Source organism: Atractosteus spatula, chromosome 2 (genome assembly GCF_055471065.1).
Source record: "Atractosteus spatula isolate fAtrSpa1 chromosome 2, fAtrSpa1.hap1, whole genome shotgun sequence".
NCBI classification, from domain to species: domain Eukaryota; kingdom Metazoa; phylum Chordata; class Actinopteri; order Semionotiformes; family Lepisosteidae; genus Atractosteus; species Atractosteus spatula.
This window is the reverse complement of record NC_142707.1, coordinates 50,570,125-50,589,944: the sequence shown is the minus strand read 5'-3', so window position 1 is coordinate 50,589,944 and position 19,820 is coordinate 50,570,125. Positions and strand designations below refer to the sequence as shown.

The 19,820-nt window shown below is 44.4% G+C and overlaps 1 protein-coding gene across 1 annotated transcript in view; it reads left to right on the top strand.

Moving 5' to 3' along the window:
- LOC148839835 (leucine-rich repeat and fibronectin type-III domain-containing protein 2-like) overlaps window positions 1–18,108 on the top strand; it is a 174,986-nt gene extending 156,878 nt beyond the window's left edge. Inside the window, exons 5-6 of the mRNA XM_088935144.1 lie at window positions 6,429–7,825; window positions 15,588–18,108. Of these exons, the coding sequence (XP_088791270.1) occupies window positions 6,449–7,825; window positions 15,588–16,538 (2,328 nt within the window). The 5' untranslated portion in view covers window positions 6,429–6,448 and the 3' untranslated portion in view covers window positions 16,539–18,108. The remainder of the gene's footprint in view (window positions 1–6,428; window positions 7,826–15,587) is intronic.
- Window positions 18,109–19,820: the final 1,712 nt, after the last annotated feature.

The window sequence follows — 19,820 nt, the reverse complement described above, 5'->3', positions numbered from 1 at the left end:
AGAGAAATGCATTGTGGGAGTCACGTCAAGCAGAGAGTTGCCTGTTGATGGATAGAGCAGAGCACGCATAGTCCTGCTGCTCCCCCTGCTGGTGCTGAGGTGTTGAACTGGTGAACTGGTGAGATGTTGAATTGGTGGTGTCACAGTGTGACGAAAGAAAAGTTGAGAAATAATGAGTGGTCACAGATTTTAATGGTAAGCATGACATTTAACCTGAGACAACTTGCTGGTCTGACACTAAACTGCAGCACCGATTTAGCCGAAGCAACATTTCACAGATATGACAACTGGCTATGGCGACCTTTTAGACACAAGTTTACCCAACACAATTCTAATAATAAACCACAAGGTATACAGTAAGTACAAAACAATTCTATGCTCAGCAAAGACAGTAAGATAAAAAGAGATATTAGCACAAGTTATCTGAAACTTTTTTGACTCTGCCAGGTGTCCGTCTGTGCCACATATTGAGCTCTCACTGTAGCAGTGATCTGTCACAACAGCCTTTCAGCTCTTCACCTGCTCTTTGCCGTTGACCAATTCCCCCATTGTGCTGCTCTCTTGTGATTGTCATGATGAGAGCTATTGAGTCCAGTCCTTTAAATTAAAAAGGCTGAGAAACGTCAATAATTCAGCTTGCAATTTCAGCAAAGCGGGTGGCGATCCCAAGCTAATTCATCTTGTCAACTGGTTGAAGAATTGATGAATATCCCAAAGGATCCCAAAGCAATTGTGATCTTAATTAACTTTGTTGTTCATTAGATCACAGGATCTTGAGAAGCTGCTGTGGAAAACAATAGGGAGAGCACAATCCTGGACTGTGCTGAACTGCTGCTGCTCAGTTTCAATGTGTACGTATATGTACATGTAAATGATCTGAACTGAGTTAAGACACCTAATCTTGTCATTGCAAATGCTTCCCATCTTCCAGTGTTCCCATTAACTGGGAATTTACAAACTGGACAAACCATTTTGCTGGGTGCAGTAGAGCTGTCCTGTTCCTCCTGTTAAAGATGTTGTCCAGTGCTGGGTGCAGTAGAGCTGTCCTGTTCCTCCTGTTAAAGATGTTGTCCAGTGCTGGGTGCAGTAGAGCTGTCCTGTTCCTCCTGTTAAAGATGTTGTCCAGTGCTGGGTGCAGTAGAGCTGTCCTGTTCCTCCTGTTAAAGATGTGTGTCCAGTGCTGGGTGCAGTAGAGCTGTCCTGTTCCTCCTGTTAAAGATGTTGTCCAGTGCTGGGTGCAGTAGAGCTGTCCTGTTCCTCCTGTTAAAGATGTTGTCCAGTGCTGGGTGCAGTAGAGCTGTCCTGTTCCTCCTGTTAAAGATGTTGTCCAGTGCTGGGTGCAGTAGAGCTGTCCTGTTCCTCCTGTTAAAGATGTTGTCCAGTGCTGGGTGCAGTAGAGCTGTCCTGTTCCTCCTGTTAAAGATGTTGTCCAGTGCTGGGTGCAGTAGAGCTGTCCTGTTCCTCCTGTTAAAGATGTTGTCCAGTGCTGGGTGCAGTAGAGCTGTCCTGTTCCTCCTGTTAAAGATGTTGTCCAGTGCTGGGTGCAGTAGAGCTGTCCTGTTCCTCTTGTTAAAGATGTTGCCCAGTGCTGGGTGCAGTAGAGCTGTCCTGTTCCTCCTGTTAAAGATGTTGTCCAGTGCTGGGTGCAGTAGAGCTGTCCTGTTCCTCTTGTTAAAGATGTTGCCCAGTGCTGGGTGCAGTAGAGCTGTCCTGTTCCTCTTATTAAAGATGTTGTCCAGCTTGGGGTGCAATGGAGCTGTCCTGTCATGAAGTGTCTTTAACCTAGATACAATGGTTAACACCTGGGTAATGTGAATTTCCAGCTTCAAAGCAAAGGGCTGTTTGCTGAGATGTAGGGGGCCCAGATTCAGATATCAAAGCAATCGTAAAGTTGACCTTGGTTTACCTTGGTTAATTTAGTTCTGGGTAAGAGATTAAGTGTCAATCAACAGTCCATGTAGACAGCATAAAACAGACAGGTAGGAGGAGAGAAGGAGAGATTAAATTGAAAATAAGAGAGAAAAGAAGACAGAGGAGGAGGGAAGGCTGGATTGGAGCTAAGGATTTGAACCTTGTTAAGAGAGCTTGCTATTCTATGGTTTTTTGAGAACTCTGATTGCCTGTGTAAAGAATTGCATGGTTAAAAACAGCCTCTCCTGGTTAGTGGGTGGAATTTTAGAATAGTGAGATACTGTAGGTTCCCATTCATTTTGTGGCATCCAGGTTTAAAAATTGAGAGATTTAACTGCAGGTCGTATTCTCTTTAGTTTAGAAGGCAGCAAATCTTTTCTTTTGACCTTTGTAGGCACTGTTTAAGAGTTAAATACTTACAGTAGTAACAGTCTGGGGTTTTGTGGGTGGTTAGGATGTTAGGCCTCTCGAATGTGTAGTCTATAAACTTCTAAATACTGTAGCACTACTTGTGTGCTGTATGTTTACGTTAAGCATAGTTAAATGTGTTTCACTCTCATGGTTAATAAGTATTTGTTTAAACCCTTTTCCTGATGACCTGGCTGCAGGAGTGGTGTGTCCCTCACTGACACCACCACATGCCTGTTAGTGCCCAGGCAGACATACAGGACTCGGACAGCTGACTGACTAACCCCCCCCTGCCAGGCATTCCTCAGAGAGTCCTGGCCACAGCTAGTGGCATGACCCAGTCTCGAACCCGTGACCATAGAGCTCCACCTGCACTCACACCAGCTCCTTTACTACAGTAAGTCACTCAGAAGGCCCCACACACTGATTATTGGTTTGCATTTACATGCTAGAAAAACAAAACCTAAAAATAATCCGTTTTTTTTTCTTCTTCAGAAGCAGAATCATAACTGATTTACATTTTTATGTTAATAATGCAAAAGCTTCTCCGCTCGTGCCTCTTTTGCTGATACCTTATCTTAAAATAATACCAGCACACAGGAGGACGCTGAAGAAACACTGCCACACTTGTCTAGTGAGAATGATTGGTAGTCATCTGAGCCCTGCTGCATAGCAATGAGCTGCCTGACTGACTGGGTGTCTACTGCTGTCTGTCAATGGATTTAAAAACAGCTGCTTCTCACATCAAGGACTGGCAGTGTCTGACAGCTGTCCGCTCAGTGGCTCTCTCCCCTGTCTCAGCTGCAGGGCGCCTGTGGAGCACAAACGCTCTTCTGTGCTCTTACAGCCTTGAAGGTCACTCTGCTTTCAGAGAAAGTGCATTCTCTCTCTCCCTGTCCCTGCAACCGGATCTATACTTCTTCCAGCTTCCTGTTCCGCTTTCTGTAGTGCTTTTCCATAATCTGCCTGAGTATGGAGATACAGAATGCTTACAAACAACAATGACACCGATATGCCTGTCTGATTGGAACAGAAGCTGACACATGACAACAGGAGAAAGGTTACAAGGGAGAGGAGGTCATAAGACCCATCTGGTCTGATAGGAGATAACTGATCCCAGAAACAAATACAGCTGTTTGCCGAATGAAACCAGGGTATTGGCTTCAACAATGTGGCTGAGTGGGCTTGTTCCACACTCCCACCAGCCTTTGTGTAAAGACATGCCTACTTCTTCTCGGTTTTAAATGCACGTCCATGTTAATTTCCACATGTGTCTTCAGGTTGGTGTTTCACTATTCGTGCTGAAGAATCTCTCTGGGCTGATTTTGTCTGCCAATGCCATTGAGGATTATAAATACTTGTGTCTGGTCTCTGTTTGCAACAAAAAAGGTTCAGTTCCTTTAGTCTGGCAGTGTAGGACATTTCCTACACGTATTCTTAATTTACACGTCAGTCAAATTTTAATATTTGTGTTGTGAGATACTTAAGACCCATAAAGGTGTGCCATACAGGTCACAGAGTACTTCTCACGTTCAGTGTAGCCTTGCTTATACTGGGCACCTGCCGATGGGAAACTTTTAGTTTTATTTTTCTGTCAGTCTTAATAGGAGTAGGTGTTAACGTCATTATGAATGTGTCACTATTAATGCTGCCTCACGTCTGTCTGTAATAAGACATGTAGATTTGTGATGGTGGGAGTGACATCTGTGGGTTAAAAGCATGGCCACAGCATGCTAGTGGCTCTCTTGTATAATTACAGTGTATCCAGGCCAGTACTCACTATGCCTGTCCCTGTCTGAGGTGAGGCCTTCCTCAGGTGTCTGTTTAAGATGTAATGGGGAATGTAATGTGATGCTTGGCTATCCTGCCCAGCAAATCAATGCTCCTAAATGTGGTCCTGTCCTTTTATGCAGCAGAGGTCGCTTGCTAATCAACTGGCTTACTTACACTTTTCTCCTTTCAGATGAAAGCCATTTTCTCTGAGATCTGCTTTCACACACGCTCATTCATCAGGGCTGCTGCTCTTTAGCCTTCATCTGGCTGAGCAAAAGCCTTTTATGTGATCAGCACTCATTCTCTCTCTCTCTCTCTCCTTTGACTTGACACCTGGAGTTATTGTACAGTCAGGGGATGTTTTAATATGACTGCTGCCAAGAGCTGTCCACTCAACTTGCCTTGTTGTGGAAAAAATAGGTCTGCAGTGTTAAATCCCATGCATCAAATCTGTGAGATCTGGTCGATTATAAAAATATAAGAAAGGGTCATTCAGCCAATCTAGACCACTTGGTAATTAGTAGGTAACTGATTTATGGATATTGCTGAACAACATCTTGAAAGAAACCAGGGTATTTGCTACAACAACATGGCTGGGTATGTTGTTCCACACTCCCAGAAGTGCATTACAGAAGTGCCCAGAAGTTCTCCATTCATCTGGAGACACACAGCACCATTCTGCACCAGCAGCCCCACCTGGAGACACACAGCACCATTCTGCACCAGCAGCCCCACCTGGAGACACACAGCACCATTCTGCACCAGCAGCCCCACTGGAGACACACAGCACCATTCTGCACCAGTAGCCCCACCTGGAGACACACAGCACCATTCTGTACCAGCAGCCCCACTGGAGACACACAGCACCATTCTGTACCAGCAGCCCCACTGGAGACACACAGCACCATTCTGTACCAGCAGCCCCACCTGGAGACACACAGCACCATTCTGCACCAGCAGCCCCACCTGGAGACACACAGCACCATTCTGCACCAGCAGCCCCACCTGGAGACACACAGCACCATTCTGCACCAGCAGCCCCACCTGGAGACACACAGCACCATTCTGTACCAGCAGCCCCACCTGGAGACACACAGCACCATTCTGCACCAGCAGCCCCACCTGGAGACACACAGCACCATTCTGCACCAGCAGCCCCACCTGGAGACACACAGCACCATTCTGCACCAGCAGCCCCACCTGGAGACACACAGCACCATTCTGTACCAGCAGCCCCACCTGGAGACACACAGCACCATTCTGCACCAGCAGCCCCACCTGGAGGCACACAGCACCATTCTGTACCAGCAGCCCCACTGGAGACACACAGCACCATTCTGCACCAGCAGCCCCACTGGAGACACACAGCACCATTCTGCACCAGCAGCCCCACCTGGAGACATACAGCAGCCCCACTGCAGAGCAGATCAGGGCAAGGAGAGAGAAACTACTGCACATCTTTACATAGGGTCTGCATGAAATATAGTGATTTATACAGAGAATACAGAGAAAAGCGATTGAGCAAGGCCCTTAACCCCAACTGCTCCAGGGGCGCCGTACAATGGCTGACCCTGCACTCTGACCCCAAGCTTCTCTCCTTGTCTGTGTGTCTGTGTCTCATGGAGAAAAGCTGGGGTATGTGAAAAGACGAATTCCTAATGCAAGAAATTGCATAGGGCTAATAAAGAAACATTATCATTATTATTATCATTATCATAATAAACAATTATTTGAAGTTTGTGACACATTTCCTATTTACTCTGGTTAGTAGTTTGAACAAATTGTCCTTGTACTTAGACCATTATTAAGACACATTTCATGTCATTATCATATTACATAGACCATTGAGATTGTCATGTTCATGATATCGTATATAAAAACTACACTTAATGTGAAATTAATTGCAGATTTCAACGCATTTAATTTGAAACCTTTGCTTTCAGCATTATAGTAACTCAGATGGGGGAAATAAGTTATCTTGGAAACAAAACCAGGTATTTGGGGTCCCAAGCTAACACAGTATGCCCAGACACTGCAGCTTCATACCCATGCCTTTTTACTGACTAACACTAGGGTTCTCTAATCCTTTAGGGAGCCCAGGGTCGAATTTAGCCAGGACATTAACCTTCCTGCAGTATAGACAGGCCTGGGATCTTTAATTAACTGAAACACACAAAATCAAGCAGATTATGAAGTATGAGATGACCACTGCATTTCGAATTTGGCCCATTTAGAAAAGGCTTTTTTGGAAGGCTTTATGTGAATGTTAGCACATTCTCTTTATGTGATGACAATCCCAGCTCCTGAGTGACTTTTCTTGTCTTGGTGTGCGGCAGGTCCCTGTGTGTGATCTACCATGGACAAAGTGCTCTGCAGCCTCCTGATTCTGGGATCCGCAGTGATGATGGCCCGCGCATGTCCCAAATACTGTGTCTGCCAGAACCTCTCCGAGTCTCTGGGCACCCTGTGTCCATCCAAAGGCCTCCTGTTCGTGCCTCTAGACATCGACCGCAGGACTGTGGAGCTTCGGCTGGGTGGGAACTACATCATCCGGATCACCCAGCAGGACTTTGCCAACATGACGGGCCTGGTGGACCTCACACTCTCCCGCAACACGATCAGCTCCATCCAGCCCTTCTCCTTCGGCGACCTGGAGACCCTGCGCTCCCTCCACCTGGACAGCAACCGGCTGACGGAGATCCGCTCGGACGACCTGCGGGGGTTGGTCAACCTGCAGCACCTCATCCTCAACAACAACCAGCTGAGCTGGATCTCCAACGAGGCCTTCGAGGACTCCCTGCTGACGCTGGAGGACGTGGACCTCTCCTACAACAACCTCCGCGGAGTGCCTTGGGACTCCATCCGCAAGATGGTCAACCTGCACCAGCTGAGCCTGGACCACAACCTCATCGACTACATCGCCGAGGGCACCTTCACTGACCTGCAGAAGCTGGCCCGGCTGGACCTCACCTCCAACCGGCTGCAGAAGCTGCCTCCGGACCCCATCTTCGCCCGGTCTCAGAACAACGTGGTGCTCACCACCCCCTACGCCCCCCCTCTGGCCCTCAGCTTCGGGGGCAACCCCTTGCACTGCAACTGCGAGGTGCTGTGGCTCCGCCGGCTGGACAGGGAGGACGACATGGAGACCTGCGCTTCCCCTCCCAGCCTGAAGGGGCGCTACTTCTGGTACATCAAGGAGGATGAATTCGTCTGCGAGCCGCCTCTCATCACCCAGCACACCCACAAGCTTCTGGTCCTGGAGGGCCAGACGGCCAGCTTGAAGTGCAAGGCCATCGGCGACCCCACGCCCGTCATTCACTGGGTGGCGCCCGACGACCGGCTGGTGGGCAACTCCTCCAGGGCGGTCGTCTACGAAAACGGCACTCTGGACATCACGATCACCACCTCCAAGGACTACGGGACCTTCACCTGCATCGCTGCCAATGCGGCCGGGGAGTCCACCGCCTCCATCGAGCTGTCCATCATCCAGCTGCCCCACCTCAGCAACGGCACGGGCCGCCCCTCCCAGCCAAAGTCCCGGCTCTCCGACATCACCGGCTCGGCCAAGACCAGCAAGGGCGAAACAAGGAGTCCGCCGGAGAGGGTGGTGTCGGTGTCGGAGGTGACGGCGGCCTCTGCCCTCATCAAGTGGTCGGTCAGCAAGGCTGCGCCCAGGGTGAAGATGTACCAGCTGCAGTACAACTGCTCTGATGACGAAGTGCTGATCTACAGGTAACGAGGGAACGGGGGCGGGGGGGGGGACGACACAATGTGTTGTGTGGATTTAAAACAGCGAAAAGCAAAATCATAGCCTGGCATCTCAGTTTCCTGAACAGAATAATTGTCAAGAGGGGAGAAAGGTGCTCTTCAGGGTGTTGTTTCTGTTTCTGTTTGGCACTCTCTGTGGCGATCATCATCGTCATCACATCATCACAAATGTCTTGGGGCTCTTTAAGTGAATAGCACATGAAATGTGAACTTAAAAAAATACACGGGAAGGGAATGGTTCTGCAATAGCATTGCCTGAGATGTCTGTGGTTAATTGCATTGAAGCGCAAACATATCACTAACAAATCCCCCAGCTCCTGTCACAGAAGACATGTGCAATGTCACCGCCAGGTCTAATGCTCAATCAATAATGGATCATGGAAAGTGTTCAGTAAAAAGTCCTTTGTTCAGTTAAGAAGATATGTTAATAAATATGTCAACAGCTAGCAGAAAGAAAAATATAAATCACTTTGTTCCAAATATAATTTTTTAGAGCTACTTACTGTCTGCCACCTGGTTACCGGCATCACATTAAGTATCAGTTAACCCATGTTTTTCCAGTAGTAATGTAAATTTATTACCTCCAAGACTTGGTGTTGTTACGAATACAAAGACAACATAACAAAAAGAAATTAAATCCACCATATATTTGTTGGAAGAGAATACCACTGTGCCACCACCAGTTAAGGAAACGGGTTTTGTTCGAATTTTGATGTTGAAACAGTACATGCCTGCCATATCGTGACTATTGTGACTAACAGATCACCACGTACTGGCCCACTGACACCACTTACAGCAGGAATCTCGTTTTCCTTCAGGCAACGGTTTTACCAGCTATGATGGTATGATAATCAGGTTAAAAGTCGGAAATACTGTGATTTTGGGATATTATCTGAGGTGTTTTTGGTAACCCAGCAAACAGAACATTGCACGAGTCACGCCTGGATAAAATACTGTAAAAGCATGTACTGTAAATAACATATAAACATAGACACCTAATGTAAGTCATACAGTATGTAGTCTCATCTAGCTCAGTGTTTCCGATTCTGTATTTCAAATTTCGGATTTAAGGATTTTGAATACTTGTATCAGTTCTTTTCGCTGTCTTCTCTGTTCAAGACTAAAGAGACTCATTTCCTTCAGTCTGTCAGTGTAGGACAGTCCCTTAATACTTGTATCAGGTCTCCTCACAGTCTTCTCTGTTCAAGATTGAAGAGACTCAGTTCCTTCAGCCTGTCAGTGTAGGACAGTCCCTTAATACTTGCATCAGTCTCCTCACAGTCTCATCTGTTCAAGACTAAAGAGACTCTGTTCCTTCAGTCTGTCCGTGTAGTTTAAAAACAGTAATGTATCTAGTTTCTACTCTGGGAACAGTATTATCCTTTCTGTATCGTGGTGACTGAAATTGTACACAATATTCTACATAATGCCTCACAAGTGCATGGTGCAATTTTATTATAACATCAATTGATTTAAATTCTGACATTCTAGTACTTGATCTTACAAACCAAAGCTTCTGTAAACCAAAGAGCCCGATTGTAAAATAGATTTGTGCTTCAGGATATGTAAATTAAAATGCCAGAAGCATTCAAATAGTATTTAAAGTGGTACAGTACAGTAGGTGCCATATTTTACTGCTACTGTAAGTCACCCCTACTGTGTCACTGAGCTCTAATAGGAATGAGCCCAGTTGATCATATTTTACTATGTCACAGCTAAGGTGTCACACGAGACACCTTATGATGATTTCATATCCACCTTATTCTAATACTTGCCTGGTTGGCTGTTTACGTGAGAAAAAATAGCAAGGTCCCCTGAGGCTTTTTACTGGTGATTAGCCCGGAGCTTGAATTTATTACTAGGATCAGAATTTTTAACTCTCATAGATGAATTCTGTATTTCACACACATGCGTACACACTCACACCTGCACAAAAACTCCATTCTTTCTTCTTGCTGTTCCATTCCAGCGGCACTCCACACAGGCTGAAAGGTGGAGATTTTTTTTATATAGAGGAAGCCAACGGAAGTCATTTTCCTATAGCGGGACACCCACACATTTACTGTTTGTCATTGTATCTTTGTGTGGAGGTTCTCTCAGATTGTGACCCCACTCGGATAGTCATACAGTACATGCACACAGGTAAAACTCGCGTGCTGTGACTCCCGATGAGTCAGTGCAGGAGTGTGGAAAGACAGGCCGGAGCAGGTTCGTCACCCTGCTATTCACAGAGGGGCTTGCGAGTCCCTGGACACAGGCAGCTGGGGAGACCGAGAGAGCTACAGACATCTGCTGCGCTCACAGGAATACAAGAGTAAAACCTTCCCTCTGTTTTTACAGGAGGAGGAAGAGGAATGGGTGAGCTTTAAAGAGGAAAGCAGAGGTCATTGAGCAGAACACTACAATATTGTCTGCTGGTTATTGGTGTAATGCAATAGACAGAATACCTGTATTAAAACTTCATTTTACTAATATGCATAATTTCCTTTTCCTTCACTACCTGCTCATGTGCTGGGGCACCTAGATATGATGTAAATCATGGAACAGTACCGGTGCATTTTATTTTATTAGTTTTAATTAAATTATCTCTTCACAAATGCAGCTCACTTTAAAAACACTGCGCATGTGCACCTTGACTTGAGCACTACTTAGAGCTCACCACATTCATTTATATTCAAGAAGCGTCAACAGATATTTGAATAACCTCTTGCAGCCTTCCACGATCAGATTCCTGCTGAGTAAATGTATTTGTACAACTCACTATGCCACCTACATCTGTCCTGTTCTGAAAACTGATTAAATTGTAGGAAGACCTGGCTAATTAAAAGCCCTCAGACTATGAATGAATTTCAATTATCAGAAACACATTTTAGTCCATTAAAAGCTGCCTGTCATTCATACTAATACATTAACCATTAAAGGCATATTACCTGCTAAACAGAGCTGTAATTACTTTAACTAGCCATAGTCAAATATTGCAATGCAGGCCACAGACGTTAATTTCTGAACTGTTGCAGACCTGTCATGTTTTAAGACATGATAAGACGTCCCCTTGGTAAAGCCGCAGGCACTATCTTCTGGCACAGCTGACGAGCTGGATGAAACAATCACCTAATTGGCAGTTCTCAAGCAGGGCCTTTCGTATCCTACCAGACATTGCTGTGGACTCCAAGACTGATCTGAAGCTTTCAGAAATTCCAGTTTCCGATGCAAATGAAAACAGTTCTCAACTTGAAAGCGGGGATTAAGGGCATAACATAATACAGTGCTGCTAATTGAAAAGGCTGGCCTGATGGATTGCAGTCGAAATGCAGTTTACAAAGTCCTATTTTAGTTATGGACACAGACTCAAAGGTGACTTCCTTTCTCTGGGGACACTGAGACTTTGAGAAAGTTGTTTGGTTCAGAGTCCCAGCACTGCTTTGATCCAAAAAGCCCTATCTGCCTTGTGGACAAGACGTTTTGGGAAAACTGGGAGATGACAACAACCTCATTTCCAAGCCTTTGAGCTTGTTGCCTACCCCTGCATTTGCTAACCTGGTGGGAGCAGGAAAGCAAAGCCCTCCTCACCATCGTGTTATCCAGGAGCTCTTTAACACTGAATCCTTCTGGTCTTCAAGACGGCATAAGACTGAGGGATGAGAAAATGTAGTTCAACCTGTGTAAAATGTCAATGTGAAAGAGGAAGCATAAGAACATAAGACCTGTTAGAAACAAGAAGAGCCATTCAGCCTATCTGACCTGATTTTTAGTTAGTAGTTAACTGATTCCAAGATCTCATCCAACCATTTCTTGAAAGAAACTAGGGTATCAACTTCACCAACCTGAAAGGGGAGCTTGTTCTACGCTCCCACTACCCTATGTGTACAGAAGCCAGGGTATGGGATTTCATATGTCAGCTCATCCGGTTTTTTGTACTGTTACTGGCAGATGTGGTCCCTTGACTTCAAATCATGCCACTTCTTAATCCATCACTTTGATGAATAGAACTCATAAATAATTCAGAAAAAAACACGCTATGTCAGCTCCTCTCCTTCCGTAGAGCCTTGGTGTGAATTTTTCATACAAACGTACACTCTTAACCCTTACAGGAGCCTCAGCTACTCATCAGTGTGCAGTAATGTATTCTACTGGTCAGAGAGTATGCAAAGCCATAGTACAGACATGAGAAAGGTTACAAATGAGAGAAGCCATTTAGTCCATCCGATCCCTTTAGTAGGTAGTAGTTATTAGACCACGGATATCATCCAGCTGTTTCTTAAATGAAACCAGGGTCTTGTCTACAACAACATGGCTGGGTAGCTTGTTCCACACACCCACAACCCTTTGTGTAAAGTGCGTCCTGTTATCAGTTTCCACTCATGCCCCCTGGTTCATTTAGATTTTCTTTCTACACATGGACAAATTAAAGTATTGAAAAAAATGTCACTTTCATATGTTCTTTCCCTCTGAAATTGCCTTTTTTTGTTAAAAGGCTTCACAATGTGTTTCTGCAGGGATGCATTAAGGGCTTTTGAGTAGGAAATCCTGGCAGACCATTTAACACTCCCCTGTGTAAAAGGAGCTGGTGGTATTTTTTTCATGCTTTAAAGTGTCCATTAGTTAGCAAGATTTTTCTTACTGAAGATCTAATACACTGGCATGGAATCAAACAGCCCCAAAGCACTAGGAGTCACGTTGTGTTTTTATATTTAGATGAAAATGAATCAGAGCCATGACTAAAAGCAGTTATAAAAAAACATTAATATTAGAAATTAAATAATGCAGAAATTAACATGGGATTTTCCATGAATTTAAATCTATATTTAATTCAGCCATTGTGTGAATAACAGTCTCTTAAAAAAGATTTCAGAAAGAAAGTATCTATATATTGTGAAAATCATTACTTTCATATCTAGTGATCTCATGTGGCCAAGTAAAGTTTATAAAATAATTAAGATTTCCAAATGTCAGATTTGCAAAGTCATGTCCTTTAGCTTTTCATTCAGCAATATTAAAGGAAATTAATGTTAACTGAGAAAGGTTCTCAGTTCTGGATGTGTATTATCTAATCATTAGCAGTTCTACTTTGTTATTATATATTGAATTACTTTAATTAATTAAATTTTCAACACAACCCCAAAATCCATCAACCCAGCACAGACAACTAAGGCGACTACAAGAGTATTACTAAGTACGAGAGTACAATTCTTTGTGCAAAATGACCAGCAGGTCATTTATTAAATCACTAGAAGTGCAAAATGGCAATTTTGAAAATCTAAATATTGACACATCATACAAAGCACCATGAGTCTGTTGTACCCATTAGCTTAAAAAAGATTTCTTCCTGAACCTGAGCAGAAATTAATTTGTGGTCAGCTACAACAGGATAGCATTTATCCATAGCAACATGCAGTACATTTACTGTATACAGCTGAGCTGCAGAAATACAGGAAAGTACAGTACCTCACCTAAGGGTGGAACAGCAGTGGTTCACTTGGGATTTGGGTATCTTTTCCATATCAGTACACTGATAATTTCTTACAATTCTATAGCACTTTTCTGGACACTCCTCTCAAAGCCTTTTACAGGTAATGGGGACTCCCCTCCACCACCACCAGTGTGCAGCCCCACCTGGATGAGGCAACGGCAGCCATAGTGCACCAGTACTCTCACCACACACCAGCTCTCAGTGGGGAGGAGAGCAGAGTGATGAAGCCAGTTCAAAGATGGGGATTATTAGGAGGCCATGATTGGTAAGGGCCAATGGGAAATTTGGCCAGGATGCCAGGGTAACACCCCTACTCTTTTCGAGAAACACCCTGGGATTTTTGAGAGTGGGAACCTCAGTTTTATGTCTTATCCAAAGGACAGCACCTTTTTACAGTGTGCTGTCCCCATCACAATACTGGGGCATTAGGACCCACATAGACCGCAGGGTGAGCGCCCCCTGCTGGCCCCACTAACACCTCTTCCAGAAGCCACTTTAGTTTTTCCTTGCTGAGCCAGATGAGGGTTTATAACCTTTCTCATATTCTTACCATGGCTCTGTGTACTCTCTGACCAGAAGAGCACATTTCTGTGTCAATCGCACGGCGCATCAGACTATAGCTGCGCAGTGATGAGTAGATGAGTCTCCTGTAAATGTTAAAGACTGTTCATTTGCATGGGAAATTCACACCAAGGCTCTACAGAAGCAAGGGGAGCTGAGACAGCTCGTGATTTTGTCCAAATTATTTATGAGTTCCCTTCATTAAAGTGATGGATTAAGGAGTAGGATGACTTGAAGTTAAGGGACCACATTTGACATGCCAATAACGGCGCGAGAATGACAACACTGACATAAAGCAAGCTGACTGCAATTACAATGTCTTCATATTCTGCCAAACTGCCAGCACATAACATTAACACCCAGTTAATTACCTAAATGAGTCACATGGCGCACATGTTCTTGTGTTGCTGTCTTAGTCAGGAGGTGTTCGATGAGATACAGGGATTTTGTCAACTGGGTATGGTTTCCAGTCAGGTTGTGCTATCTTGTTTAACCTTTAATGTGAGGTAGGACTTTGCATAAACTTCAAAAATCCAAAACCCTGTGTGAGATTATGTTACAGATTACACAAGCAATTTGATCACCTACTGTATGATGTTTCATTCCAACTCAGTGTTTAAACCCTACATGAGACTGAAGTGGTGTTGGCCACACTCATCACATGAGGTCTGATGAAATTTCAGATGGTTCTTTTACTTAAGTCTTTGTTATGTATCTGGGAAATATGTAAGAGCACACAGTGACCGGTGACTTTGTACACTGGATTTATGTGCCTTGCCTGTATTTTCATGATTTGTGTGACTGTGACCCCTGGATTTACTGCCAGATTAAGATTATTAATCTTAATTGAAGACCCTTAACAAAGTGATAGTGTGACAACACAGCCTGGCTGTAAATCCAGGGGTCTCAGTCACACAAGTCATGAAAACTGTGTTGTCTCCCTATCACTTTGTTAAAGGGCTTCAATTAAGATTAATAATCTATAATAGGCTATAGTAAATAGATAGTAATGATGATATACAGATTAGATTGATAATCTGTAATAGATTACTAGTGAATAGATTAGATATTGTTCATTTGTAGTAGATTACTAGAAAATAGATTGGACTAATAATCTGTAATTACTGCATGATGATAAAAAGACCTGACAATTATATGTGCTACATGAAAATATAAATAAAAGAGGGTTTGTACAGTACTACTGTTTTCTCAGCTTTGTAGAATGCCTTTTACAGTAACCATGGCAATTGTAAATGTAATCCTTTTTTTGCAATCCTTGAATATTATCAAGATCAATTATGTACTTAGTATACTCATAAATATGTTATATTATATATATGTTAAACCTCCATCCATTTTCTATCTGCTTCATCCAATTCAGGGTCTCATGGTCGCTGGAGCCTATCCTAGCAAGCACTGGACAGAATACACCCTGGACAGGATGCCAGTCCATCTTAGGGCACACACAGACACAAACACCTACACTCACACCATGGCTATCTTGTTAAGAAAAATATATATCTTTGTCAGAAGGAAAGGCTTAATTATTTGTCCCAAACAGAGGCATATTGCTGAGTTATGTTTGCAATTGAATATACAGGTTTTTAGAATGAAATGTTGTAAATGGGTTAGGCAAGTGGATGTTTCTCATGAATTGGATCGTGTGGTCTGGCAGTTTGGACTTGGTCAGTGATTCTCTCTCTCACTGTGTCCTTTCAGGATGATCCCAGCATCCAGCAAAGCTTTCCTGGTGACCAACCTGGTGTCGGGAGTCCAGTATGATCTCTGCGTCTTGGCCATTTGGGATGACACAGCGACCACCCTGACCGCCACCAATGTGGTGGGCTGTGTCCAGTTCGTCACCAGAGAGGACTACCCTCAGTGCCGGTCACTGCACAGCCAGTTCCTGGGAGGGACCATGATTCTGGTCATCGGTGGGATCATCGTGGCCACGCTGCTGGTCTTTATTGTCATCTTGATGGTCCGATACAAAGTCTGCAGCAGCGCCAATTCTGGGAAACTCCCCGACGTGAGCAACACCTACTCCCAGACTAACGGGGGACACAACGTCCACAACGGGGTGCTCCCCCAAGTGAACCCCAAGGTGGTGGTACGAGACGAGCTGATGGAGTTCAACTGCGGCTCCCTGCAGAGCAGCTTGTCGTCCTCGTCCAGCTCGCTGGCCAGCAGGGACTGCGATGACTACAGCCTGCACAGCAACAAGAGCACGCTGTCCAACAAGTGGAGGCCAGTCTCCTCCAGGTCCCGGCCCAACCTGGATCACCTCCTGGGGGCCTTCGCCTCTCTGGAGCTCAGGGCCCAGAAAAGAGAGGCCGGGCCATCCGAGTCAGCCACCCCTACTCTGGCCCCCCATTCAGATAAGGAGCCCCTGCTGGGCCGAGGGGACTCCAAGCTCAAAAGCCTTCTCACGTTACCTCTGGAGAGCAAGCCCAAGCGCAGCCACTCCTTCGACATGGGCGACTTCACCACCACGCAGTGCTGCACTTACCCCAAAAAGATAAGCAACATCTGGACTAAGAGGAGCCTCTCGGTCAACGGGATGCTTCTGCAGTACGACGACGGGGACCTGGAGGAGAGCAAGGCCAACTACGACAGCTCGGAGTGGGTGATGGAGAGTACGGTTTAAGCAGATCGGTGTAGTTATTTGGAACCAGGAGTTACTGAAACCCTGGCAGGAGGGGCTCCCCAGCTCTGTACACCCACACCGCATGAAGACCATTCGTGTGATACCTGTCGGCCTTCTGTCACGCGCAAACCCGCAGTGGGATTTCCACAGCTCATCAACCCCAGTCCGTCTCCATCCTCCGTCTCTCCGCACAGTTCCAGGATGTCGCTGCCCGAGCCATAAGAATGGATTGGCCTGGGAAGCGCTGGCAGAAATTAGATTCCCATCCAGCATCCTGGAATAAAATCGTTCATCTGATGACTTGGAGTTTTCCAAAAGGATATCAGTGCCCGGCGGAGTATCTCCCCGGATTGGAATTACCGTTGGATTGAAAAACTTGCGTCTGAAAGCTGCCCCTTATGTCCCTACTAATCCATGGAGACGTACTGCAGAGAAGAACTGCTTCAAAGTGGATACAAATTGGTAGGTTTTGAAAGACAGATGTTCAAAGGAATATCATATATTGAATGAAATTGGATATCGGCTACTATCGGAAAGAGACGAAGTCTGGCGTGAAATGCGCCTCGTCGGGGAAAGAGGAAAACGTGTACAGTGGATTCAGATTCCTGCTTCTTCCCAGGAGACTGTGGGAGTTTTCATTCATAGAGATACGAGAGAGAGAGAGGATTAGCATGCGCCTGCTCATCTCCTTGAGCCCCTACGCGGCCTCTCCGACATTCGATTTAGAAACCAGCTGCTCTTTCGTGGTCAGGCGGGACGTCCCGGGTGGAATGAGAAATCCGTTCTCCAGAAAACAAACCGCCATGAATCCCAACAAGGGTGTATACCTCGCAGTTTCTCCAATGAGGAAAAGAGGTTCTCACATAAATCGACAACAACAAGGCTCAGAAATATATATATATATTTTAAATAGATTTGTTTATCTGGATGTTTATTTTTATTTAACTCTTTCAAACTGGACAGAGGACAGATAGCTGAACCAGTGACCTTTGAAATACATGAACTTGACACTAGAAACCATGAGGCTGGAGCACATCTGGGCTTGCAATGACATGAAAACTCTGAGATGGAGCAGGTTTGGTCTAATAACATATCCCTTCATAGATTGAAATGAGCAAAGCACAGGGTTCCTCAACACTACTGCTCTATTTTTTATAATCTGGATTACCTTGCCAAGAGACAAAGGGAGAATTTCTTCAACTGGCAACATTCACAACATGTTCAGTATCTCACTCAGTATGCTGAGTTCTTTTCAGTGGACTTATATACAATATATTTTTTTCCATTGGTTTGTTAATTAATTTGTTTTGGTTTACCTTGCATACTGTTCTGTATATTGCACATTTTGTACAATAATTAAGTGAGTACGTGAGGTGAGAGACTGTATAGCAGTATTTTTATTTTTCTTTTTGGAAAAAAGCGAGGAGGTGCTAAAACTGAAAGTGTTCCTAAAACGAGTGTGTACTTGATCTTGCCTAGTCATGTTCCTCACCCGGAGTTGTAGAAAATGTTTCTGTGGTCCAAACTTTTTTTTTTGCTACAAAGAAGGATAAATATCAAGAATTCCTAAAAACCACAATGCTTGTGTTTTTTTTAACTTCACCCCCAGGGTCTTGATTGTCTTATAGCTGGTGTGTCTTCCTGTCCTGTTAGTTTGTTTCCTCTACACTGGTTCCATGCGATTTATAGGCCTCTATATCTGTTCATCGTTGGATTGCACAATATTTGGACAGATCACGCAGATCAAGCAGCTAAATTGATCCAATTAAGCAAATAATCAGATTGTGATTGTTAGGAAAACCCTAGGCAGCATAAAAACCAGAAACTCTGATAAGGCTTTTTCCAAATGAACAATTATTACAGCTTGAAGCAATAGGCTGACCTGTCTGAGCAGCCTAGTCAGGGAGTGTGCTGGGCTCTTCTGTTTTTCAGGGTAGCTGAAGGTGTAAGCGTGCGTTTCAGCGGTACCCTGGGCCGAGCTGTGCCAGCGCTCAGGGCACTAATGGGCACAGGTTCAAGAGTGGCATACAGCTGCAGCTCTGTAGTAGAAATTGGAAAGGGCTATTCCAGGTCACCTGAAACTGAAAACTTGAGGTAAAAGACATTGCAATAATTGCAAAAAGTCCAGGCATAAAGTACAGTATAGGCATATAAAGAATTGTGGTGCATATATATTGTATGGTAAAAAAATTTTTCGCCTCTGGTCCTGTAGTGTTGTCTTGAAAAACTTGTGTCAATATGTACAATTCAACACCAACCTACAGTATCTGATAACACAGCCGAGAGTGAGATGAAATGTCAGCGGAGGACATGTCTTGGGACGAAGCTTGGGTAACAGAGCCCATTGGATCTCACTGTAATGCTAAATGCATTACCTTTAATTAAATTAATTAAATCAATTAAATTAATTATATGGGCAGTAGGAATGCTTATGAGGTCCACCCACCAGAAGAACACAGCTCCAGGACCAGTGCCAGATCATTACGGGAGGAGACGAGATCTTTTCTCCATAACCTTGGGAAAAATGATGAAAAATGACTAAAACAGTTGTCAATGCAAGAGCACAAAAATGTGCTGATCTTTCTCAAGTCTTTAAATCCCATTTAAATTAAAGCAACCAAATTGAATTTATAAATATGCCTTTGCAGTTTAGTGGACCCCTTAATACAGTAAGAAATAGTGTATTTTAAACACCTACTGTATGGAAATCACGACTGGGGCTGGCCAGAGCACTGCAGGCATTAATGTCCTTCTGGTGCTCTTGTTGCTGTAGAAATCTTTAAAGCTGCATAACTGAAGATAAAGATACACAGCAGCCTACTGTAATTGTCCAAGAAAGACTAGAACTAATGTTATTAATGAAATGAAATGTTACATATGAAATGTTAATATTTAGAAGAAAGCCGATAAGGGAGTTAACACTGCTGTCTTCCATTTCTGGGGTCCTGTCTGCTTTGTATCTACTAAAGGTGCCTTGAACCTCAATGAATGATATGAACCTAAACAATGAAGGATATGAAGCATTCAAAATCACTTATTTTACGTCAAGGCGGTGATCTTCAGAACCAGTGAAACACAAACCTACGTGGAAGTGCATTTAAAACGAGGAACAAGAGGCAAGTCTTTAGACAAAGGGTGGTGGGAGTGTGGAACAGGCTACCCAGCCATTTTGGTTGAATTAATATACAGATTTCTTTCAAGGAACGGCTGGATGAGAGCTTTGGATTACTTTCCAAACAGGTTGAATGGGGTTAATGGGCCCCTCTGGTTTGTAACCGTTCT